This window comes from Trachemys scripta, chromosome 11 (genome assembly GCF_013100865.1).
Source record: "Trachemys scripta elegans isolate TJP31775 chromosome 11, CAS_Tse_1.0, whole genome shotgun sequence".
NCBI lineage: Eukaryota > Metazoa > Chordata > Testudines > Emydidae > Trachemys > Trachemys scripta.
Genome location: NC_048308.1, coordinates 36,092,938 through 36,119,463, shown reverse-complemented (window position 1 = coordinate 36,119,463; position 26,526 = coordinate 36,092,938). Strand labels below are relative to the sequence as shown.

At 47.1% G+C, this 26,526-nt stretch overlaps 1 protein-coding gene across 3 annotated transcripts in view; it reads left to right on the top strand.

Moving 5' to 3' along the window:
* The window catches only part of LRP2 (LDL receptor related protein 2), a 187,660-nt gene that overhangs the window by 101,237 nt on the left and 59,897 nt on the right, over window positions 1-26,526 (top strand). For all 3 annotated transcript variants that reach the window (XM_034785710.1, XM_034785709.1, XM_034785708.1), the window contains 10 exons: window positions 70-990; window positions 2,214-2,379; window positions 3,876-4,034; window positions 10,710-10,999; window positions 12,380-12,583; window positions 13,010-13,252; window positions 14,794-14,919; window positions 16,721-16,840; window positions 18,878-19,009; window positions 20,900-21,101. In XM_034785710.1, the coding sequence (XP_034641601.1) occupies window positions 70-990; window positions 2,214-2,379; window positions 3,876-4,034; window positions 10,710-10,999; window positions 12,380-12,583; window positions 13,010-13,252; window positions 14,794-14,919; window positions 16,721-16,840; window positions 18,878-19,009; window positions 20,900-21,101 (2,563 nt within the window). The remainder of the gene's footprint in view (window positions 1-69; window positions 991-2,213; window positions 2,380-3,875; window positions 4,035-10,709; window positions 11,000-12,379; window positions 12,584-13,009; window positions 13,253-14,793; window positions 14,920-16,720; window positions 16,841-18,877; window positions 19,010-20,899; window positions 21,102-26,526) is intronic.

Below are 26,526 nucleotides of genomic sequence, written 5' to 3'. Positions count from 1 at the left end.
TGAAGGTATCAGCTTGTGTTTCTCTGGTTTTGAATTAAATTGTATTTTAACATTTTTTTTTAAATACAGGGAACCTTTATTTTACGAATGCTTTCCTGACAGAGACTTTTGTAGAAGTTTTGCGTTTAAACACTTCTTATCGACGTGTTCTCCTGAAAACCACAGTAGATATGCCAAGGCATATAGTAGTAGACCCAAAAAACAGATACCTCTTCTGGGCAGATTATGGACAGAATCCAAAGATTGAACGTGCGTTTCTTGACTGCACCAACAGAACAGTGCTTGTGTCTGAAGGCATTGTCACACCACGTGGCTTGGCAGTAGATCACAGCAATGGCTATGTTTATTGGGTTGATGATTCTTTAGATATGATTGCAAGAATTCAGCCTGATGGGGGTGAAGCAGAAATTGTTCGCTATGGTAGTCGCTACCCAACACCATATGGCATCACCGTCTTTGAAAATTCTATGATCTGGGTGGACAGGAACCTGAAAAAAGTCTTCCAAGCCAGCAAAGAGCCAGGCAACACTGAGCAGCCAACTGTTATACGAGACAATATTAATTGGCTAAGAGATGTTACCATTTACGACAGCCGTTTTCAACCACGGTCTTCCCTCAATATCAACAACAGTCCTTGTTTGGAGAACAATGGAGATTGTTCCCATTTGTGTTTTGCCTTGCCTGATCTGCAGATGCCTAAATGTGGGTGTGCCTTTGGCACACTAGGAAGTGATGGCAAGAGATGTTCCATTTCAACAGATGATTACTTGATTTTTGCCCTTGAGAATGTGCTTAGAAGCATACAGCTCGATCCTGAGAATCACAGCCCCCCATTTCGCACAGTGAATGTGTTAAGAACTGCAGTGGCTCTAGATTTTGACAGCATGAACAACAGAATATATTTTACACAAAGTTCTCCAGCTGGGACAGGAAAAATCAGCTATGTTAATATTTACTCAGGAACTGGCACTCCAACTATAGTTGCGTCAGGTAAATGCCATTAAACTTGATCTAAACTAACTGGATATTAACAAGATAGGATTATAGCACCTGATTATTAGTTAAATAATTACAATATGTTTATTCTAATGATCAAGACAGACTGTTGAGTTAAGATATTCTCTTGAAAGCTTCTGTTGACATTTCTGCTTAGTTTTTTCCTCCTTTCAGGTTCTTACTCCATCTTTATCAGTACTCACACAAACTATGAAAGTATAAGATTAGTTAGTACTATTATTGTTTGTTTCCAGCAGTTCCCACAATGCAATGAGCACTGATCCAACATATGGGAAGGCATAGCCTCTGCCCCAAAGAACCTATAATATAAAAGGACAAAAGAGACAGATGAAAGGTTAGCTGGATGTAATGTACAAGCAGAGTGGTCAAGGTGGTGTTTGGCCTTGGTCTTGGTAATACAGTGTTGGGTAACACAATGTTCTGTTTTTTTTTTTTTTTTTTTAATTACTGTCAGCCTTGGCATTACCAGTCATCTGGGTTCTTGTAGGTGTCACAGGGGAAGTGGGTCTTCAACAGAGATTTCATTGTGGGAGGGGGATAGTGATCTTGCAGACCAGCTCAGAGAAGGCGTTCAGTGCATAAAGGATGGGGTAGAAGAAGACACTCATATTTGCTGAGCTACACTGTTTGTTCATACTGGGCCAAGTCCTCAGGTCCTGAGTGGGGTCTCAGCTCTGCCTTTTCAGTGCAGCCCAGTGGTGTGGGTGGGGCTGCACCTCCCCTAGAAGAACGCAAGGAGGGATTCTGTCTTGGAATCCTTTCCAGGGGCACAACTTACTTCCCCGACTGCTTTTGTACCACTCCAGGGTGGCTGCAGAGAGAAGGTAGGGCAATGTCTCTGCCTCTTCCCCACCCTTCTCTGCCTCCTTTGGAGCACTGTGCACTCCCAGAGTAGTAGTGCGGGAGGAGTCCCTGCACTTCCTGGAGGATAGAGACTGCAATTCGTCTTGCCCTTAAGTAGGCCGTACAAGTGTCTGAGAGGAAGTGTTCTGTCCATTGACAGAACCCACCTCCACTTTGTGCCCTTATAAGGGCCTGTTTCTTAGATTTTTACTTAGGCAAACACCCATTGATGTCAATGGGATCTTAACTGGATAAGTACCTCAGGATTTGGCCCATTATGATGGTGATGATTTGGTGAAGTGTATGGCAATGTTTCAGAAAGTTGTAATGAAGAGATGTTCTCCTTTTTTAAGGTTTGGGAACTCCAGATGGCATAGCCTTTGACTGGATCAGTAACAGAGTTTATTACAGTGACTATTTGAACCAGACTATCAGCTCAATGGCTGTGGATGGATCTAACCGCACAGTGGTTGCCCGTGTTCCACGCCCTAGAGCTATTGTACTAGATCCTTGCAGAGGGTATGTCTTGCTCTTTTTCTTCTAAAGTTTTCATTAAAATTGTATTTCTATATTAGGTGGGGCTGATAGCGCTGCTGATGGTTAAAGATGCCTGACACTTCCCATTGTTAGACCCATTTGGCAGAGAGATCACCCTGCTCTCAGCAATGTGGTTTTTGGGGTTTTTTTGCTGTTCCTGTGAGAAACTGTCCATATTTGGTCTTTGAAAAATCTGAGTTTGCTCATGTTTAGTAGAGACTTTTTAAGAGTTTGGCAGCCAAATTCCCTGAAGATTTCGTTGGTACTGGACATGCAACCAAGGCTGCAGGGCTGAGCAGGACTTTCCTTTCTGGCTGCTGTGGTGCTGGGCACCAGAACTGAGAGCTCCTATGAACCCTGACTCCTCCTGCTGGTGCCCGTGCAGTGTGGAGGAGGAAGTGGAGGGGTCAGAATTAAGGCTGCATGGGGATCCTTAATTCTGGCATTTCCTAACTTTTGAGTGTTTGACTTTGCAACTTTGATAGTCTTTATTTGTAGTTTTTTGGATGTAGTAACATAAGATTAAATTTAGGTATAAACCTTCTTTGATACTTGGTTTTGTCAACTAAATTTCAAAAAGACAAAAGCAATGGCACTCCCAGGTAAATCGTGGGGGTACAGTGGGAGCAATACTATTTTTAGAAGAGAAATAGAGGAGAAGCAAAAATTATGTAAGTTTGGAAATGTGTGTGCTGGAAGATAACAGCTTGAGGGAACTATGTGAATTGCGCAGAGTTCTGTGTTCTGTTTCTCGCCAGTGCAACAGAATGTGCAAGTATATTCAGATATATGCAGGCAATATGAGACAGTGCTTTGCAGGTGAAATCCGAGGACCCACAGGAGACTCCTTCAGCTGATAGTGAATGCTAGCCCATCTGGGGAGGTGCCAGGAAGATCTCTATACCAGCAGGAAGGAGAGGCATCCAGCACCAGATATTTGTCGAACTAGACAGAGAAGATAATGGGAAGGCATGTGTCCACCACTCATCTGAGCTGAGCAGAGGACCAAGCGGTGGTTGTTCAAAATAAGGCTTCTCTGAGAGTAGCATGTCCCTAGGATTAGTTGACACACCAAGGAAATCTACCTATTTAGATTCCTATATGATCCCAATATCCCGTACTATCCAAGTGCCTCACAAGAATTCATGAATTGATCCTCACAGCAGCCCTTTGAAGCAGGAAATAACGTTATTAGCACTATTTTGCAAATGGAGAAACCAAGGAGAGAAATTCAGTGACTTTCCCAAGGTCACACACGAAGTGGTGGGGCTCCAGTAGGGCTTCACGTGGGTGCAGGGGTCCTTGCTATTGCAGAATCAGGGTCCTAATTAATGGAGATAGTTCTTCCCTCACATATATATTCCCAGCTGACTCTTGATTTCAGTAGGAGAGACCAGGATGGATGTCTCTTACGACAGAATTGAGTCCTGTGGGTTTTGTTTGCCAAAGAGATAACTTTGCAATTGTCTGATTGATAGATACATGTACTGGACTGACTGGAGTACCAATGCTAAAATAGAACGAGCTACACTTGGAGGAAACTTCAGAATACCTATTGTAAGCACCAATTTGGTGTGGCCAAATGGACTTACCCTGGACTATGAGGAACAGCAACTTTACTGGGCTGATGCACGTCTGTATGTATCTGTCTTGTCTGTAGTAGGATTTTTAAAAGAAATTTATTATTACACTTTACTTTCCGAGCTCAGATATTTTTCTCCCTTTTTCATTACTTCAGATGCATTTGGTACCATTTTATAGTACGGCCCATTAATAATCACTTAATAGTTTTTAAATTCCATTGTGAAAAGTAATTAGTAAGTACATAGTACTGTAATTGATTAACCACATGGTTGTTTCTGTCTTATACCAGGAAAACAAAATTGTAGGGACCAAATTCTGCCATCGTTACTCAGTCAAAACTTCCATGACTTCCTTGGCAGTTTTGATTGATTAACTAACAAATCTTAGAATTGACCTGTGATTTCAAGAACAATGTATGTTAGTAATTTGCAGGCACATATAATTACTGGGTTTCCTGAAATTCACAGGGAGCTAAATTTACTCTGTTGTGCTAGCTCATTTGTCTTATTCTTAATGCAGTATTTTAGCGTTTTCTCTGATCTATACGTTGCTTCTGCACAGCTTCTCTCCTCATTCACCACTAACGAGCAATGCCTCTCACTGCGGCATCTGGAGATGGTCCAGTGTTGTTGCTGGAGGCTCCGGGACTAAGCCCCGCCCGTCAGCTCAGGCCACCAGAATTTCTGCTTTCAGTTGGTTGTTCAGTCTCTCTAAGCTATGCTCTGGAGGACAAGCTATGCTCTGCTGCCGCTAGCTGCCGACCCTCACTCTGTCAGGGCATGAGGCTGGAGAAGGCAAGCTATGCCCTGCAGCTGTAAGCTACTGACCCTTGCACTGCTCGGGGATGGGGCTTTGCATTGGACAGCTGTGTAGGGTGTCAGTTCTTGCCTGAAGCTGCGACTCCATCATGGAGAGCTCAGACAAGGGCATGAGGATTCTGATAGAGAGGAAAACCCATCACAGCCTGCCCCGGAGTAAGACTCTGGCCTCAAAAAGGCAAAAGCAAGCATCCCGTTCATAAGGCAGTGATTAATGTAGTTAATGAGCAAGTGGTATAAAACCCAGGGTTTAAACCCTTTCTCCTTTGCCTTCCCTCCCTGAAGGAGCATTTGCTGGGCTTTTCTCCTCACAGGTGCTCTGTATCAGGATCCACCCCCCTCCCCGGCATGCTTTTGTCAGGGCATGCAGCTGCCTGGTGCACCCATGGAGCTCTGCTTCGGGCAGCAGCAGTGTTGCCAGTGCTTAATTTGTGCCAGGGCTTGTCAGGGCTGAGCTCTGGCATCTCTAGGCTTGGCAGTTCATAGCCCCAGCGCCTCTGGGCTTGCCGCATCAGTTATGAAAGTAAAAAAATTGCTTGAGTCCCAGCACCTAATTGTTTGAGCCCTGGCACCTCTTGCATTACAACTTAACCACTGCGTGTTGCTGATCCCTGAAGTTCAAAATTCAGGAGACAGACCCTCCAAAATTTTGAGATTGCCCCTCCCCACAAGAAAGACAGAGATAAATTTTTCATCTTAAGCCAACAAATTCCTCAGCATGACAAAGATGACATGAGCATTTATACATGAGAGATCAAACTTCCTGTACAAGACTCTTTCTTTCAGTCTGCCGTCTGCATCCAGAGTCCTAAGAAATGGCTGGTAATAGTCACAGCACATCTATGCCCATGCATGGACAACATCACAACCTGTGCCCTGTCCAGAGAAACAGACTCACTCAGAATTTGCCAGCTGCTGGAAAAACTTCAGCCCACCACTTGATCAAAATCAAGAAAAATCTTTTGAGCCCAGTGCAGAAAATGGTTCAACCAGAGGTCAAAATAAGCATGGGTCTGACTGTAATTTTACCATTACGGTAAATATTCACAAAGATACAAACTTTCTTGCATCAATCATTTCCTGGCAGTGCTTATCCATAACCAATTGTCTCTAGCAAATGTGTTTGCTAGTACCAAGCATCTGTGTTATCCCCAAAGTGGGATTTCACACAATGTGTCTCCAGATAATCCTCCTAAGAACATGGTACCACTGAGGGGACGTAATACAAAATTAACCACCATTCCTGAATCACATCTGGATCTCCCCTTGTGGGCAGGTAAGTACCAACAACATGCTGAAAATCAGCTCAGTTTTCACTATAGACCCTTGCACACTTGCTATGAAAGCAAACCTTGCAGGGTCGGAAGCATACCTGGAAGACAAGATGACCCAGGGATTATGGTCCTGCACTCAGAAAAAGGAAAGCATGCAGGTCTCTCAAGGTCACCCCTGGAGCTGTACCAATTTCCAGTATCTCAGAGTGCACATCCTTTTAGTTCACGTCAACAGCTCTGTCAGCGGTGTTTCTGAACACAGCCATAATGTTGGTTTTGCGGGATCAGACTAGTGATCCATCAAGTATGGTGTCCTGTCCCAGTACCACATCCTTTAGAGGAAGGTGCAAGAAACCCTATAGAGGGAAATTATATAATAACTTGCCTACAGGGGAAGTTTTATTTTAACTCCCATTAGTTAGAGGTTTGTTTATGCTCTGAAGCATGAGTGTTTATACCTAAGGCTGCGAGTTTGCCACGGAGGTCATGGATTCCGTTACTTTCCGTGACCTCCGTGACTTCTGCAGTGGCCGGTGTGCCTGGCTCAGGGACAGCTCAAGCAGCCCCTGCATCAGGTGCACCGGTGGCTGCTCGGGCAAACTTGGGCCCCCGTGTCCCAGCCAGCAGCAGAGTTTGGGTATGGGAGGGGGCAGAAGGTTGGGGCACCAGATGGGGTGAGGTGGGCTCTGGGTGGCGCTTACCTGGGAGGCTCCCTGGAAGTGGCGACATCCCGCTCACTCAGCTGCTAGGCAGAGGCGTGGCCAGGCAGCTCAGCACACTGCCTCTGCCCAGAGCACTGGCTTTGCAGCTCCCATTGGCACGGAGCCAGGTAGGGAGCCTTCTGGCCCTGCCAATCCCCACCTCCCAGCACCAGCGGGGGTCCCAGGCTGTGCGCCCCCGCCCATGCATCCAGCCCCTGCCCCACTGCCACCACCCCTGCCCACTCCGGTGCCAGCGGGGGTCCCAGGCTGCGTGCCCCTGTCCAAGCATCCAGCCCCTGCCCCCCGCCGCCACCGCCCCTGCCCCTGCCCACCCCGGCGCCAGCGGGGGTCCCAGGCTGTGTGCCCCCACCCAAGCATCCAGCCCCTCCCCTGCCACTGCTGCCCGTGTCCACCCCAGTGCCAGCGGGGGTCCCAGGCTGTGTGCCCCTGCCCAAGCATCCAACCCCTCCCCCACTGCTGCTACCCTTGACCACCCCGGCGCCAGCGGGGGTCCCAGGCTCTGTGCCCCCACCCAAGCATCCAGTCCCTCCCCTGCCACCGCTGCCCGTGCCCACCCCAGCACCAGCGGGGGTCCCAGGCTGTGTGCCCCCGTCCAAGCATCCAGCCCCTGTCCCCCACCGCCGCCACCCCTGCCCACCCCGGGGGCAGCCGGGGTCCCAGGCTGGGTGCCCCCCCCCAAGCATCCCGCCCCTCCCCCCACCCCCCCCCGTCCCTGCCTGTGCCTCTCCCAGCACCCGCGGGGCCCCTGGGCAGGCCCCCCGCAAGTTTTATTCACTGGTATTTTTATTAAAAGTCATGGACAGGTCACAGGCTGTGAATTTTTGTTTACTGCCCGTGACCTGCCCGTAAATTTTACTAAAAGTATCTGTGACTAAAACGTAGTCTTAATTATACCCCTTCCAAAACCAGGGAATAACCAGAGGTCAAAATTTCTCTGTGACAATGGAAATAATGTCATGGGCAGAGAAAAGTCTGTTGCCTTTCAAGACAGTTCACATAAAGGATGAGGAAAAGAGGAAAAAGGAGAGTTGAAGTCCTAAACCTCCATGGGTCCGAAGGTACTTTATATTTGATAGACAACTGAGGAACCTCCATTACACCTGCTGAAAGACTCCTGGACTCTGGACAACCTACAGTTACCATGGGAAGAGAAGTGCAGTTCTGCGGGGTTTCTCCATTAGTCTCATTGATACATTTTGGTATCCAGACAGAATTTAATCAGGGAAATTTATTAGGTCAAATTTCATTTCAGGTGTGAGGGGAAACAGAAGGCACTTTGAGGCAAGTATGGTCTCTTTGTTATTTGTTTGTACTGTGTCCAGCAAATGGGGCCCTGGCCACTAGTTTACTACAAACAATTAATAATAATCACAAAGCTCTGGTGATCTGAGCTACACTGCAGGTTTTCCCAGATGACTGGTCAGAATCCAGCAACCAAATACCATAAAAAGGTGTATACCAGCCCTTGCAGTGTTCTTTATGGAGGTACACCAGACTCTCCACTGAGTATTGTCAAGTGTCAAGATTCATCAGCCTGGCCAAACTAGACAAGCTTGTGTGCAGCTTTTCTTCTTACCATTACTTCCAAAAGACAGGGTTGGAATTAGTTCCTCTCTCTGTGCAAGAATGACATAGCTGTTGTCAAGTGGAAAAGGTTATTCTTGTAGCTCCAGAAATAATTCTGACCAAGATTAGTTCATCTTTCCACAACTCCTGTGAAACAGTGTTTCCATTATTTTGTTCCAGTCCTTACACTCCCTTGGAAAGTTGTGGCATAAATGGGCATTCCCAAAACGTCTTATTCTATCCAAAATGCCATGGCCTTAGGACCTCAAACTTGCTGCAGGCAAGACATTAAAATCCTTCACCAGTTGACATCCTGGGCATCTGGGAGACTATTTATGGAGTACGAATCAAGGTGCCCTCGGAAGGTCCCTATTGGCATTGTGGGGAAAAGTGTCTGAGCCTCATCTGAAGAAGATTTGCAAAATAGATTTTCATTGCTCTGCAGAGGGAGCCTTTTGGTAGGAAGGTTCCCACAGAATTCCTTAAATTACAAAGCTTTTGTTTTATATGGGATAACTTGTATGTCTGCCTATTATTCATCTTGTAATAATAATTCAAATTCTGCTTTATCGTCCCTTCCTCCACTTCTGTGTTTCACTGCTTGTTACTTCCCATTAGTGATGAAGGAGGAGAGAAGCCATGCAGCAGAAGGAGAAATTTCTTACATGATAATTTTCTTTCTGCCAGCAGCTTCTCTCCTCATTCAGCCTACCCGAGTAGTCTGGTGAATGACCAGAATGCAATCTGTAACAATTGAAATGTTTCTCTAAGGGAGACTTAAACATACAATTGCCCTAAGATTAGCTAATGTAAGTTCATGTTATTCACTTAAGGCTAATGACTGGTTACCTGCGTGCTCCTACAGCTTTGGAAGAGCTCTTCTGGGTGTTAAATTGAAGGGCGGGACTTAGTCCTGGAGCTGCAACATTGAACCCCCCTCTGGACACGGGGAATGTTATTGTTTACAGTGTAATTTTCAGAAAGCCTTTCTGTTCCATTGACAGTCTACACTTTCACTGCATTGTGAAGAAAGGAGCAAAAGCACAGCAATCGCACAGGCACATCTTTGAAGGAGAGGAGCAGAACTCACATAACCTTCTGTCTCCTGTCACCAAAGCCCTGCCATGTGTATAGAACACCTCATTGGGTTGTCTGATCACCAGAATGCTGGGACATGGAGTGAGGCAGCAGCCTCTACCCGGGGCATAGTACACTCTTCACATTTGCTCTAATTTCTCTAATTCCCCTACACTCCACCCAGTATTTTCTTCTCACTGCTCCCTTTTTCTCTTCTCACTCGCAGTTTCTAGCAATACCATGCTCCTTTTTTACCAAGCACTTTCTCTCTCCTCCTTGAAATCCCTCCTCAAACTGCATTTCTTCTAGAAATCTTTCCTACTTTGTCATCCTTCCTGCCAACAATCTTTCCACACCCTCCTTTTTCTGTACTCTCGTGTTTTGTTCTTGTGTGACTTGTCTGCTTGGACTGTAATCTCTGTGAGGCAGGGAACTTGTTTAACTCTGTGCCTTAAGTGCTGCAAACATTTGTGGCCTGATAAAATGATTTTACATAATAATGCACCGGCAACTGTAGCATAAATTGATTCTTCCTGAAGCAGCACTATCTGACCTCCACTGGAAGCAGGTGCAGGTGGGTCAATAGTGCTGCTAGGGACAGGATGGGTAGACAGTACGGAACAGGGATATTGCTTGCCACAGGATCTGAAGGGTTGGAGCCTATATCTCCTGTGGACCCCGGAGGTGCCGCTTCTGTTAGTTCTGCTCATCGTTGCAGAGGGGAGCCTGAACTCCAAGGTCAACAGAGAAGAATTTGTGGTTATTTTATAGCAACTCTTCTTCTTTCATATATTTATTCATGGGAAACTTAGCACATAGGTTTATGTATTTATTTTGTATGTGATCTGCTATGTATTTCCTGGTAATATGAATTTGGGTCTTCAGTAGGGGCAACTAAAAAGACAGTATCTTTCCCTTTCATGATGCCATTGTACTCCTAGTGCAAGGCTACATGAATTTTGAGTCCTTTCAAAGGAAAGAATTCTGTCATTAAATTTGTGCTCATTTTGGTTATGGGTAGTGTAGCTGCTTAAATGTTTTCTTCCAAAAACTAATTGCTTCTGGTACATTATTTTATTAGTGCTTCAAAGTCATTACTTTGCATCATTATTGAGCCAGTAGTTTGAAAAGCCCCTGAGACCTCAAACTGTATTTAATAACAAAACTTAGTTAAATATGCTCCAGTATTTAATTGGTCACAGAGTGTAATTTAAGTATGTACTGGTATCTGGAAAAGTTCAAAGGCTTTAATATTTCCTTATTTATTTTAGACAGAAGATTGAGCGATGCTCCCTTTCTGGTTCCAATCGTGAAGTAATCGTTAGTACTGCTCTATATCCATTTGCCATGACCTTGTTTGATCAGCACATTTACTGGACAGATTGGAATACCAGAAGTATTTACCGAGCTAACAAATATGATGGCTCAGATCAGATAGTAATGATCATGAATCTGCCACAAAGACCAATGGATATTCATGTTTGGTCAAAAAGTAAGCAACAACAGTGCATCAATCCTTGCAACCAATTTAATGGCGGTTGCAGTCACATCTGTGCACCAGGTAAACTATTATGTTTGATGATAATGTTGACTATAGCAGAATTCACAGTATGGTGGAGTGCTAGGTTTAAAAATTACTTGGGAATGGCTGAAATATTTATTCACCTAAACCAGGAATGGGCAACTTTAAGGTAGCAGAGCACCACAAAATATCCTAAAAGCCTGAGCAGGCCACACAGAATTTTTTTTGAAGATTGAGCCGGGTCACTGAGGGGCACCATCTTTTAGTAAATTTGCTGCTGCCTCATACTACTCTGGTGGGCAGGTTGTTTCCCCTATGCCTACAGTTGCCCATTCCTGGTCTAAACTAAAATATATCTCATTGAGGTCCAGACTGAATTTTCTGTGCTAATGTGACAGCTGTCATTTTGGCTGACACATCAGGGATTGAACTACATGAGCTGCTACAGTGTGAGCTAAAGCACTCTAGCTGGGGCTGTAATGGACACCTGTCCTCTATGGATTCAGCACAGAGGGGGCCTATAATACATACTTACCAGTAGATTACATTGGGACCTCAAAATGGTACCACAGCACTAAATACTTCATGCTGCAAATTTAAAATGTCGTCATAATCTGGATTTCTTCATCACATGGTATTACAAAATATTTCCGTTACCATTATTTTCCAGACTCTTTCGGAACCCCTTGCCGTACAATCTCCATCTGTTTTGTTGTGTTATTTTAAAAGCTTTGGCAATTGAAATCCCATTTTCCAATAGAAAATAAGTGGGTTTAATAAGTTGATAATGTTGTAGAAATTTGGCACAAGCTGAAACTGTAAAATACATTAGGGGAGGGATTTTTAAAAGCACCCCGGGCAAGATTTTTAAAGTCTGCTAAAGATGCAGATAGGTGCCTGGTGGGATTTCCAAAAGTACCTAGGCACTTATCTCCCATTCACAGTTGGCCTAGAGGCAAATGGAAAACTCCCATTGACGTCAATATGAACAAAGTTAGTCTAATGTTTTCCAGTCTTAAGGGCCAGATCTTCAGCTGGTGTGGCCTTAATTTTTGACGACAGGATACTTTCTCACTTGGACCCCAAAAGTGCACCTATTATCACCCTCAGAACAGCCCAGAGATCTCATGGTATTTATGGCAAACAAATATTATAAATCAGTGCACCAGATTTTGAGCTCAGTTACTCCAGCGTAACTCTTGAATAGTGCCATTCAGTTAAGTGGATTGATACAGGTGTACTGAATTCAGCATCTGACCCAGTAGCCTTGCTTATTTAAAAGGCTGACACATACAACAAAGCTAGCTATTATAGTTCAGCAAAGAATAACGAATGTTGTAGCTGTGAATAATTTTATGGAATGTTTACCTTAATGTGTTGATATGCCTATCCCTTTTTTTTGGTTTCAAATGTATGCAGGTCCTACTGGTGCAGAGTGTCAGTGTCCTTCTGAAGGTCACTGGTATTTAGCCAATAATAACAAGCACTGTATTGTGGACAATGGTACCAGGTGTGATGGAGGGCTCTTCACATGCCTTAATGGACGATGCATCTCAGAGCGGTGGAAATGTGACAATGATAACGATTGTGGGGATGGCAGCGATGAGCTGGAAAGTGTGTGTGGTAAGTGTTTTAATAACTGTGTTCGAAAGTGACACAGGGCTCAGTCCTGCTCCCAATGACATCAGTGGCACTTTCCCCATTGGTTTGGTGGCAATGGGATTGAGTCATGTGGTAGTAATTTGGAGTGGGCTCCTGCCTGCTTTCCGATTTTGCGTCTGCATCTTCATGTGTATTATGACAACAAATTTGCATTAGAAACAAGAAAGGATTTATAGGCATGCCTTTAACTTAAATCATGTTTATCCTACTTTACCTTTTGACTTTGTCTAATTCAAAATGTGTATTTTACTTTTCATGCAGTCCGTTTTGCAGCGATGTTTGCCCTGGCAGGTAAAAGTGAAGCGCGTTTTCCTTTGCTACATTTGTCAAAGAATTGAGTTTACATTGTATCCATGACTTTTCCTCCCTGTTTTTATCCCCTTTTAGCTTTCCATACCTGTCAGCCAACAGCTTTTACCTGTGGCAATGGGAGGTGCGTACCTTATCACTACCGCTGCGACCACTACAATGACTGTGGAGACAACAGTGATGAGGTGGGCTGCTTGTTCCGAACTTGTGACTCCAACACAGAATTTACTTGCAATAATGGAAGGTGTATATCTCTTGAATACGTCTGCAATGGTGTAAACAACTGTTATGATAATGGCACTTCAGATGAGAGAAATTGCCGTAAGTTCATCATAACTACCTATTGTATATTTGGATCTGACTCTTTAAACCAAAGAAGAGGCAAATATTTTTGCTTGTGAAGAATAATGAAGCAATCCACAAAAGAGAACAAGTGACTTCTCTTGACACGATTGGTTTATTTTAACAATATTCTGCTTTATACTATTTTGAAACAAAACAGTAATTAAAATATTTATGAGCAATATGAGAGCATAGATATTTTATTTTATTATTAAAAATAGCCTGTCCTCTGTACGTCCCCAACCCTGGAAAGATTTATGCATGTGCTTCACTTTGTGTGCTGTGAATAGTCCCATTCAGTTCAACAGGGCTCTTCATGGTGCATTATATGTTTATGTAAGTCTTCAGAAGGTTGGGACCCAAATTTGTGCAGTGAGTTTATGCTATAAAGTTTTATATCATTCTTACTGTGTTAATTGCAATAGCTTTAATCACCTGCAGTAAATATTATGCATGTTATTGCAGAGTTACTTTTACTCTTTAATATGAATGCTTTATATTGCTAAAAAAGTGGAAATGTTTCATTAGTTAAGTGTTCATTTCAAAATCAACAGAATTGTCTTTGGAAATGAGTAGTATTTTCAATAAAATACAAAATGCAGTTAAATCAATATTGACCAATAACGTGGCTAATCAGGCTAAGCAGCCCTTCTGGTCAGTAGGAGGTTCTCTTATGGAACATTCATAACTTGAGCTGAGCAAATAATTCATGATGAGAAATTTATTCAGTTAAGGTAGCCCCTTTTTCTGCTTGCTATATTTGTTGGTATATTGTGATTTTCTGGAATGTACTTGTAACTTGCATTTTTCTAAAAATTTTGAAATGTTTACTCTATGGATTTATCACAAGTATTCAAAAGTTCAGCTATGTTGCTTATTTGTGGTTGGTCAGATAATTCACATGGTATTATTTCTGCCCCAATTGGTTGAATGTACAGGTACTTCCAATATGAATACATGTTCATGTGAATTTACAATATGGTTTCTGTGAATACCAGCACATGCTACTTTGAAAATGCATTCTGCCAACATTTTTGCCAGTAAAACTTAATTGCCTGAATGTTCACAGAGAGCAGCAGGACAGAGTCATGAGCACGGCCCCAAATAATTCATATCAACATTTGAACAAAAATGAGTGGAAAACATTTTGAGTTATTTGCCCATCTCTTTTTGTAGCTTCTCAAGACATCCACGTTTAGCCATTAATCAAGAGAAAATATCCCAGAAAAATATGTAAAAAATCTATTTTGTATTAATTTACTATTGATTTAACTTTGAGGAAAACAGACACCTAAAGTTTTGTGGCTGTTTTAGCTCCCTCTAGTGTTTTTTAGAGCCACTTTGTGTTTCTTTTGCGTGAACAGTGATATAGTGGCAGTCTCTTAGTAAAACTTATATAAGACGCTGAAAATTTACTCCAGAGTAAATTGTATTTTAACAACATTGTGTTTCTTTCAAAATGATACAGTTTAGTGGGATAAAAATGTTCTAAACATTTTCTTTCTCTTTCCCTCTTAAAGCTGAACGCACTTGCCAATCTGGTTTTACAAAATGTCAAAGCACAAACATTTGCATTCCTCGAACATATCTGTGTGATGGAGATAACGACTGTGGAGACATGAGTGATGAGAGCCCCACTCATTGTGGTAAGTAAATATATGGAGATATACCTATCTCATAGAGCTGTAAGGGACCCTGAAAGGTCATCGAGTCCAGCCCCCTGCCTTCACTAGCAGGACCAAGTACTGATTTTGCCCCAGATCCCTAAGTGGCCTCCTCAAGGATTGAACTCACAACCCTGGGTTTAGCAGGCCATGCTCAAACCACTGAGCTATAGTGCCCTAATCACCTTTCTTCACTTCAGTAATTCATTCCTCTGGTGCCTTTGGTACAAGCTCAAATGTTCTTGTAACATCTGTTCTTTATACTCCCTGAGGTTTATGAGTTATATGTACCATAATGTGCTCACCATTTATGTAGTCTCAGCTTTTCCCAATGAAATCAGGCATAATTTCTCTCTCTCTCTTTTTTTTTTTTTTTAAGTATTTCAAGAATCCTTTATCCATTCTGGTTATTCTTTGCTATACCTTCTACATCAGTGGTTTTCAACCTGTTGTCTGCGGACTCTGGGGGTCTGCAGACTATGTCTTAGATTTCCAAAGTGGTCTGCACCTCCATTCGAAATTTTTTAGGGATCCGCAAATGAAAAAAGGTTGAAAACCACTGATCTACATCATATTTTTCAAGGTTACCAGAATTGAGCACACTATTCTGAATGTGCCTTCGCCAGTCCCTTAGTGCTAGAATAACTTCCTCTTCCTTTTGCTCAATACTTTGGTTTACACAATCTAGACTATAGTTTGTTTTACTTCTCTGAAGTGTTTATATATTCTAGAAAACATTTAGTCGTTTATTATTGCTTCTAAGTACTGTGTAAAAGCATCTCGTTTTCTCTCAGTCATACTCACCAGATCTTTGTTTGCTAGCATAGAAGTTGGTTGTATGTATTTCCTTCCATGTTTAAGGTATCCCAGATCAATTTATAAAGTGTACGAGGTATGTTTACTACCACTGCTCTGTACTTTGTAGTGATTGAGTGGGTTGTCATTACCTCATAGTTATCTACATTGAATTGAATGGTCTTTCACCCAATCATTCTAAAATTCAAGCCCAGCTTTTGCCCACAGAATATGGTCAGTTTAGGGGTGGAGCATGTGTGACAGGAAGAAATTTTGGCACCTTTCCCAACCAGTAGGAATTGTAAGTCTTGTGCTGCTAATGAAGGATGTACTTCCGTCCCTTTGTATCATAAATCTTGGAAGTGCTGCTATATTACTGATGGGTGTTCTGCATGGAGAGCGGGTGAGAGAAGGCAAAAGTGTAGTGCACTGTGGAAGAAAAAGAGATAAAGGGAAAGTGGGAGGAAGAGAGGGACAAAAGGGAAACTGAAACAATTCAAGGGTGTTAATGAGCAATACATTCAATGCCCCTGAATTCCTTAGTTGTAGGGAAACAGTGAAGATAACAAGATCAAGTCTAAACAGCAGATTTCTGGCTTGTAGAGTTCCCTTTTCCTATTATTCTTAAAGTGAAAATCATCTTAGTCTCCTCTCAACTATAAATGTACAATGTGCTTTGCTCTCTAGTTGCTGTGTGGAATCTTATACTAGGGGCACATTCTGCATTCCCGTAAGTGGATGCAACAGTAGAAGCTGCACGTACTTGTCTAAGGAGAGAATTTGACCCAGTAGTTGAATGGAAAGAGCAGCTAGATTGTACAAAAAGCTCTGCAGATAGAATATGAAAGGGCATCCTTGCTAGCATAATTTTTTCTTTTTCTTTTTTGGGGTCTATAATGTTTTTGCGTATCATGGACTCAAAAGCAACTTAAAACAAGTTGGAAGGGTAACAAAAAGAAAGAAGTCATACATAGGTTTTTTCTTCCAGTCTCACTGACTTGCACAAATAGTGAGTTTCGTTGTACATCTGGACGTTGTATTCCTGCTCATTGGTACTGTGATCAAGGAGTAGACTGTGCTGATGGCTCTGATGAACCTGCCTCTTGTGGTGAGTGTGCAGTTAAAAGAGAACTGTTCTGGGGAATGGGATGGCTCAGGAAATTGGTTATGGGAAATAAATAATTTCTCTTCTAGATCAGCAGTACAAATCCAGTCCAGGCTGGTAGTTACTGGAAAAACATTTTAAGGCCTGTTCAGTAGCTTGGGTGATATGAGCCTGTAGTTTCAATTTATTTCTTAGTGCAGGGGTGGGCAAAATATGGCCCACGGGCCACATCCAAGCAGGGGAGGTTGGATAGAGGGCAGGGGAGTTCGGAGTGGTGGTCGGGGGCGGCGGTGTGGATGGTGGTCAGGGGGAAATGGGGTTGAATGGGGGGAGGGGTCCCCAGGGGCAGTCAGGAAGGAGGGGGGGGGTGGATGGGGCGGCAGGGGACAGTCAGGGGACAGGGAAAAGGGGTGGTTGGATGGGGTAGGGGTCCCGGGGGGGCCGTCAGGAATGAGAGGAGGGGTTGGATGTGGCGGCGGGGGTCCGGGGGCAGTCAGGGGACAGGGAGCGGGTGGGTGTGGATGGGGCAGGGGTCCCAGAGGAGCCGTCAGGGAACGGGGGGGTTGGATGGGGCAGGAGTTCGGGGGGGGGGCAGATAGGAGGTGGGGGCTGAGCCACAACCCCCTCCCCTACCCGGCCCTCCTTACAATTTATGAAACCCAATGCGGCCCTCAGGCCAAAAAGTTTGCCTGACCCTGTCTTAGTGTCTGCATCACAAAAGCTCTGTGTGGAATGCGAATTCTCTTAGCTATCATGATTGATTACTCGTAAATGAAAACCATTCCTTTCTCCTTTGAAACAACAGTGTTGGTTAATTGGCTGATGTGGGGTAGCCTGTATTTTGGAATGGTCTTGGACATGAAGAGTGCATATGCACTCCGACATTTGGGGAAAAAGGTGTGGAGAGAGGGCTACACTTCAGATATTTTCCACTACATGCATCGGATGAAGTGGGCTGTAGCCCACGAAAGCTTATGCTCAAATAAATTTGTTAGTCTCTAAGGTGCAACAAGTACTCCTGTTCTTTTTGCGGATACAGACTAACACGGCTGCTGCTCTGAAACTTCAGATAGTGTGAGACTGGGGCATTCTAGGATTCTGAGTGTCCCATAATTCCTTGGAATAATCAGGTCCTGTATGCAGGATGGAAACTGATTAGAGTAAACAGGGAAATAAGAAAGGGAAGTGAGAAGGAAGTGGGGAAGAAGCTAGGTATTTTCTCCATAGGGCGGAAGAGGAGGAAGACCAAAATCACTGGGAAACAAGTAGAGTATAATGTGGCAGATATCAGTGGAAAAAACTGGTACTGTAACAGGAGAATAGGATTTTCTTATGATTGAAAATGGGCTGATGTCTTGTGATGAAAATGTCTCATTCTCCACATTTCATGAGGTATGAGAAATTCAAGTGATAGCTGGTAATGTACTGTTGGTTTATTACTAGCAATGTATTTATTAAAATAAAAACTACACCTTTTGATGTCAAACGTAGAAATGATTGTGACTTTTTGCCTGCATTTCTAGAGCTCTGAGACACATGCCTGCTTTTGGAGGAATTCAAACTGACACAGCTTCAACCTTATTAAGACCTGTCTAAAAGGTCTCTGGATTGCTCCAAAAACCTCAGCCCCTGATTACAAACAAGCAATTATAAACATACATAGTAAAATTAGTACGGTCACTGTCAGGACTGTTGAATTTATGTTAGATTTGATGCCTGCTTCAAGTTTACCAAGTTTCCTAATTTCAGGTTTCCTTAACAGTCTACCTTTGATGAATAACAAGATTGACATACTAATAATCAAAGCAGTAATTTGTTTGTAGGGGTTGTTAGTGTAATTGACCAATAAAGAGAAAATGGGGCACGGAGAAGTGGTGTTCATCTTATCTCAGCAATGTGATTTGACCTATATTCTAATTTTTGAGCTTTCCTCTTACATTTCACTGGAGTAAACCTGTCCTAAAGAATGTTTCAATTAGTAGGTTATTACAACGGTGTAGGCTAGTTTAACAAGCAGAGTAATTCTATTCATTTTTTAAGTGTCCCATGTGCGGACTTGTTCAAGTAACCAGTTCAGGTGTGATGATGGCAGATGTATCCCAGCAAGCTGGATCTGTGACGGTGATAATGACTGCGGGGATATGAGTGATGAAGATCAAAGACATAACTGTGGTAGGTGTCTAATACAAATAAAGTATTGTGCTAGGGCAGGGGTGGGCAAACTTTTGGGGCTGAGGGCCACATCTGGGTGGGGAAATTGTATGCAGGGCCGGGGCAGGGGGTTGGGATGCGGGAGGGAGTGCGATGTGCAGGAAGGGGCTCAGGGCAAGGGATTGGGGCAGAGGAGGGGTGTGGGGTATATGAGGGGGCTTAGGGAAGGGGGTTGGGGTGAAGGAGGGGTGTGGAGTGCAGGAGGGGGCTCAGGACAGGGGTGCAGGAGGGGTGCGGAGTGCGGGGGGGGCTCAGGGCAGGGGGTTGGGGTGCAGGAAGGGTGCAGGGTGTATCGAGGGGGCTCAGGGCAGGGGTGCAGGAGGAGTGCAGGGTGCAGCAGGGAGCTCAGGACAGGGGGTTGGGGTGCAGGTGGGGTACAGGGTGTATGAGGGGGCTCTGGGCAGGGAATTGGAGTGCAGGAGGGGTGCAAGGTACAAGCAGGGAGCTTAGGGCAGGGAGTTGGGTGGTTGAATGCAGGCGGGGTTCGGGCCCTGGCCCAGCGCCTGCCCTGGCCCCACGCTGCGCCGTGCAGCTCGGCTCCAGGTAGGGTGACCAGATGTCCCGATTTTATAGGGACAGTCCCGATTTTGGGGTCTTTTTCTTATATAGGCTCCTATTACCCCCCACCTCCATCCCGATTTTTCACACTGGCTGTCTGGTCACCCTAGCTCCAGGAAGCGCTGCGGCCCCTGGTGGGGGGAGGAGGGGCGGAGGGCTCCATGTGCGCTGCCCTTGCTGTGCCTCCAGGTACCTCCTTTGAAGCTCCCATTGGCCACGGTTCCCCATTCCTGGTCAATGGGAGCTGTGGGGGGCGGTGCCTGGAGGCAAAGGCAACGCACGGAGCCCTCTGCCCCCCAACCCGGGGGACCCACAGAAGTGGTGCCGGCGACTTCTGCAGAGCGGTGCTGGCTCGCAGGCCCACAGGGGGCAATCCCGCGGGCCAGATCCAAAGCCCTGACGGGCCGAATCCAGCCCACGGGCTGTAGTTTGCCCGCTCCTGTGCTAGGGGCAGTCCACTGGCTTTCAGACCAAGATAGATTTACTGAACAGTCTGCATGACATAACTTTTTTTCTGTCAGACTATTTTGTATAATTCCTTATTTTATTCTACATTTTTGGAATTAAAATTCTAATAAAAAAAAATCCCTTCTCATTTTGTCCCGTTCCATTCAATAGCCTGGAATTATAAACTGCTTTGAGATTAAATTAACACGGCGTGTTTGTGTAACACAGACTGCAGTAACAACTTCAACATATATAGTGCCTGATCATGGCAGTACATCTTTTCTTGTGAATCAGTATCAGGTATTAATGTCCGCAAAGTTCCAGTAGAAATCCTATTAGCTGGAGAGCAGAGGGTCAGGTTGTGCCAGGCTGTTTAGTGGATGCACAAAGAGAAGAGGTGCAGGAAGCCTGGCCCTCTTCCTTGTGCCCTTTAGCAGTTATTGGCTCCCTTGATTTGCCCTCTGGGGAACAAGCATCTCAAAGGAGTGAGTAGGGAGAGGCAGGGTCTTAGCTCTGCTTCCTGATGTACTGGCCTGGCAACAAGGGAAAGAATGCTGCATCCACAGAAGGCGTGTAACAGCAGGGGTTACCAGGGAGCTCTGGGAGGAATGCTGCTTCTCCCTGGGGCATTGTGGAGCATGGCACTACCCTCCACACACAGCTGCAGTCAGTGGAGATACACCAGGAATAAATCTGGCTTTTTGCAATGGATAAGATGCATTTGAATGAATTTCTGCATGAAATTTCTGGTACACATGCCTAGATGTGAATGGGGAATGCATATTTTATACATGTAAAATGAAAATAACTCTACTTCAGTTACTTAGCAAATGTGTTTTATTTTAGCAAACCGCAGCTGCACAGCCACTGAGTTTACGTGTGTGAACAATAGGCCCCCCCTGAGGAGGTGTATCCCTCAGGTGTGGGTCTGCGATGGAGATGCTGATTGCAGTGATGCTTACGATGAACATCAAAACTGCACGCGACGGTCTTGCACTGAAAATGAATTCACATGTAGCAATGGATTGTGCATCCGAAACTCTTACAGGTCTGTATGTACTTCAGCAACAATACAAAAGCCTTGCAAATAGTTTCAAATGAAGGAATGAATTCATTTCAGCTTTTATACTTACTTCATCATTAAATAGGATTACATTTAAGTGTGAAATAATTTATGTGCAGTGCATTCACATGTAAGTTTTTATTCTTCTTCGAGTGCTTGCTCATATCCATTCCATTAGGTGTGCGCGCGCCGCGTGCACGATCGTCGGAAGATTTTCTACCCTAGCAACACCGGCGGGTCGGCTGTGGAGCCCCCTAGAGTGGCGCCTTCATGGCGCTGAATATATACCCCAGCCGACCCGGCGCCCCCTCAGTTCCTTCTTACCGCCCCTGACGGTCGTTGGAACTGTGGAGCGCGGCATAGCTGTCCTCCACTCTCCCTAGCTTTGTTTGTTGTTCACAGTTGTAGTTATAGTTATAGTTATAGTTCTAGCGTTTGTAGTTAAATAGTTAGTAGTTTCAAAGTTGTTATAGTTGTTATAATAGTCCAGGGGACTAAGGGGGTCGTCTCCCCCTTTCTCCCCCGGCCGCGGGCCCGGGCTCATGCCCAAAGCTCCCGGCTTCAAGCAGTGCGCCTCCTGCGCTAAACCTATGCCCACGAGCGACCCGCACGACTCCTGTCTGAAGTGCCTGGGAGAGTCCCACCAAACAGATAAGTGCAAGATCTGTAAGGCCTTCAGACCAAGGACCAAGAAAGAGCGGGACTTTCGGCTCCGGCAACTCCTGATGGAGGCGGCACTTACCCCGGACACTCCCTCTGCGAGCCAGGCCTCGGCGCCTAGCGCCTCGGTGCGCAGTGCCCCAGCAGCACCGGCAATGCCGACAGCGCGGGTGGTGTCGGACAAACCTCCCCGGCACCGGACCTCGTCGGCACCGCAGCAGATACCTCGACGCAGGTCGTTATCCCCGGGGCATAAAAAAGCCCATAAGACGGGGACCTCTGTGCCGAAGACGCCGGCTCCCCCAGTGCCGGGGGTAGAGCCGAGTGCGCCGGCGGAGCACCGGAAACAGGTGCCTCCAGCACTGTCGACTCCGGCACCGAGGCCGTTGAGTCCGGTGCAGATAGCGTCTCCACCGAGACCGGCGGTAATACAACTCCCGTCGACTCCAGAGACCTTCGTGGCGGCGAGAGACTTGATAGCTCTCACAGAGCCGGCACCGCCTCAACCACTGGCACCGACGGCACCGTTGACTCGCCCGGTCCAGTCAAGGGGGAAACCTGCCCTGATGCGCCCTCCATCGCAAGGGCTGGAACCTCGGCACCGGTCCAGGTCCCGAAGCAGGTCCCCACGCCGCTCGCAGTCCCGGCACCGAATATCACCTCGGCACCGGTCGTACTCGCGGCCAAGATCTTCGTCGCGGCACCGTTCTACGTCTCGGCACCGCTATGATCGTCGGCACTGATCAACGTCGAGACGTAGTTCTCGGCACCGCTACGGTCGACGTTTGACGTCGAGAGGCCGCTCCCGGCACCGGGCATACTCCAGGTCCTCGTTGAGGTCCAGATCCGGCTCCCGGCACCGACGAGGTCATCGGCACCGATCGCGGTCCCGGCACCGTTCACCGGCACCGCGCAGAGATAGATCATCTCCGGACCGGTACCGTACGACACCGCAGCCCACGGGGATCGTTTCGTCTCTCTCGGCACCGCCATGGCCGTCAAGATCGGTGTCTCGCTCCTCGGAGGACCTGTCGAGATCGGCATACCCCCCTCAAGGGCAAGCCGAGGAACGGAACTTGGGCCATTGGCAGGAGATGGCAGAGGACCACTCTCATGGCCCATCTCACTGGTCGTTTTGGACCCCGTGGGCGTACCACCAGGAGCAAGGGGCTCCAATACCATCGACCTCTCGCTCGGGTCACTCGGTTAGAAGGGCCCCAGAATCCACCATCTCTCGGCCTCCGCCAGGAGGTATGGAGGCTTCCGTGTCCACACCACCTGACACCATAGTCCCAAGTACAGGTGATGCTCCGACCCAAGAGCAGGGGGATCAGGACCCCCCCCTGGATCCAGTACCACCGGAGGCATCTTCCTCCTCCTCTCCGGATGAGGCAGTGGCGGGCACTTCATGTACAGGTCCCCCCCCGATAGATCTTCGGGCTCACCAGGATCTCCTGCGTAGGATGGCCCGTAATATGGACCTGCAGGCGGAGGAGATAGTGGAAGTGCAGGATCCTATCGTGAACATCCTCGGAGCGGATGCCCCATCGAGGGTGGCGTTACCCCTGATCCGCACGATACAAACTAATGCGGATACGATACGGCAAACTCCTGCCTCTATCCCACCCACAGCGAGAGGGGTGGAAAGGAAATACTTTGTCCCGTCTAAGGACTACGGGTACTTGTATACCCACCCCCAACCGTGTTCACTGGTGGTGGCATCAGTGAACGCACGAGAGCGCCACGGCCAGCAGTCTGCAGCGCCTAAATCAAAAGAGGCTAAGCGGCTCGATTTGTTTGGCCGTAAGGTTTACTCAGCCGGAGGGCTGCAACTTAGAGCGGCGAACCAACAGGTGCTACTGAACCGCTACAATTTTAACTCCTGGAACTCTATGGGGAAGTTTAAGGAGTTGATTCCCCAAGAGTCCAGGGAAGAATTTGGAGCCATGGTAGAGGAGGGTAAGAAGGTGGCTCAGACCTCCTTGCAGGCCTCCTTGGACATAGCAGACTCGGCTGCAAGGACCCTGGCTTCGGGTATCGCTATGCGGAGGATCTCCTGGCTTCAAGTTTCGGGTTTGCCTCCGGAGCTGCAGCAAACCCTACAGGATCTGCCCTTTGAGGGACATGGATTGTTCTCGGACAAGACGGACTCTCGCCTGCAGAGCCTCAAGGACTCGAGAACAATCATGCGCTCCCTGGGGATGCATGTTGCGGGCCCTCAGCGCAGACCTTTTAGGCCGCAGCCTCAGCGCTTCTACCCCCCCCCCCCCTCGTCAGAGACAAGACTCGGCCCGGAGGCGAGGGCGAGGTGGTAGGAGAAGGTGGACCGGCCCTCAACCCGGCCAGAACCAGGGGCCACCTAGACCACCTTCAGGCCCCAGGCAGAACTTTTGAAGGTGCGGTCGAGGACGGCGCCCCAGTCATCCCCCAGGATCCAGCCCCCTCCTTTCGGGATCGTCTCTCCCACTTCCACCGTGCTTGGTCCCTTATAACTTCGGACCGTTGGGTCCTCCGCACGGTGGAGAGGGGATACGCTATCCAGTTTTCTTCTATCCCCCCTCCCACCCCCCTTCCCTGTCCCTCTTCAGGGACCCTTCTCACGAGCAACTTCTTATACAGGAGGTTTCTACGCTCCTGGCCATGGGGGCCATAGAGGAGGTTCCGATAGAGTTAAGGAGCAGGGGATTTTATTCCCGTTACTTCCTGATCCCCAAGTCCAAAGGAGGTCTACGGCCCATCTTGGACTTGCGCGGACTCAACAAATTCGTAGTAAAGTTGAAGTTCCGCATGGTCTCTTTGGGGGCCATTATCCCTTCCCTCGATCCTGGAGACTGGTTCGCCGCCCTCGACATGAAAGACGCATACTTTCACATCTCAATTTACCCACCTCACAGACGCTTCCTGCGATTCGTGGTAAACACAGTGCACTACCAATTTGCAGTCCTTCCCTTCGGCCTATCCTCGGCCCCAAGAGTGTTCACGAAATGTATGGCTGTCGTGGCAGCGTACCTTCGTCGGCAAGGGATACAGGTGTTCCCGTACCTAGACGACTGGCTGGTACGCGGTCGCACCAAAGAGCAAGTTCAAGCTCACGTCCACAAGATAGTGCACACATTCAACGAGTTGGGCATCCTACTCAACAAGGGCAAATCCACTCTAGAACCTACCCAGAGAATAGATTTCATCGGCGCAGTTCTAGACTCCAGACGTGCACAAGCCATCCTGCCAGACAACCGCTTTGGCACCATCACGAGCCTCATTCAAGGGCTACAGGCCTTCCCAACTACCACGGTGAGGTCGTGCCTTACCCTGCTGGGTCACATGGCTTCCTGCACGTACGTAACCAGGCATGCCAGACTTCGGCTTCGCCCACTCCAGACCTGGGTGTCATCAATATACCGTCCACATCGGGACAACCTGAACATGGTGGTCACGGTCCCGAACTCGGTCCTGACCTCCCTCACCTGGTGGCTAGATCACAATGTGGTCTGCGAGGGGATGCCTTTTCACACCCCACAGCCCTCTCTGCACCTGGTCACAGACACTTCATCTCTGGGTTGGGGCGCCCATCTCAACGAACACCATACCCAGGGCCTGTGGACTGCACCCCAGTTATCCCTGCACATCAATGTTCGGGAACTGATGGCGGTGCGCCTGGCGTGCCAAGCATTTCTCAATCTCCTACGTGGCCGTTGTGTGTTAGTTCTCATCGACAACACCACGGCCATGTTTTACATCAACAAGCAAGGAGGAGCACGTTCGTCAATTCTATGCCAAGAGGCCATTCGCCTGTGGGACTTCTGCATCGCCCACTCAATCCATCTCACGGCATCCTTCCTCCCTGGAGTCCAGAACACTCTAGCGGACCGACTCAGCAGGTCCTTCCGGACGCACGAGTGGTCTATCCGTCCGGACATCATACGTTCCATCTTCCAGAGGTGGGGGTTTCCCCAGATAGACCTGTTTGCATCTCGAGACAACAGGAAGTGCCACGTGTTCTGCTCCCTACAAGGTCGAGCTCCGGGCTCCCTCTCGGATGCGTTTCTCCTTCCCTGGAAAGACCACCTGTTTTATGCCTTCCCTCCGTTTCCTCTGGTCCACAAGGTACTGCTCAAATTGCGCAGAGACCAGGCACAGGTAATCCTGATCACTCCAGCGTGGCCGAGACAACATTGGTACACCACACTGTTGGAACTCTCGGTTCAGACACCGATCCCGCTTCCATTATATCCGGATCTCATCTCCCAGGACCACGGCCGGCTGCGTCACCCCGACCTGCAATCACTCCACCTCACGGCGTGGCTGCTCCATGGTTCACCCAGGCAGAGCAGCAATGCTCGCACTCTGTCCAACAGATTCTGCTGAGCAGTAGGAAGCCCTCAACACGCACCGCGTACCTGGCCAAGTGGAAGCGGTTCTCCTGTTGGTGCGAACAACGAGCCACGTCCCCGTTGCAGGCACCCATTCCTCTCATTTTGGAATATCTCCTCTCCCTAAAACAGCAGGGGTTGGCGATATCTTCAATCAGAGTTCACCTGGCCGCTATATCGGCCTTTCACCCAAGGGAACTCGCGTCCTCGGTATTCTCTAACCCGATGGTCGTTAGATTCCTCAAGGGCTTAGACCGGATGTACCCACAACAACGTCAGCCCGTCCCGACGTGGGACCTCAACCTGGTTCTCTCCAAGCTCACAGGTCCTCCATTCGAGCCACTGGCCACCTGTTCACTTCTGTACCTATCCTGGAAGAC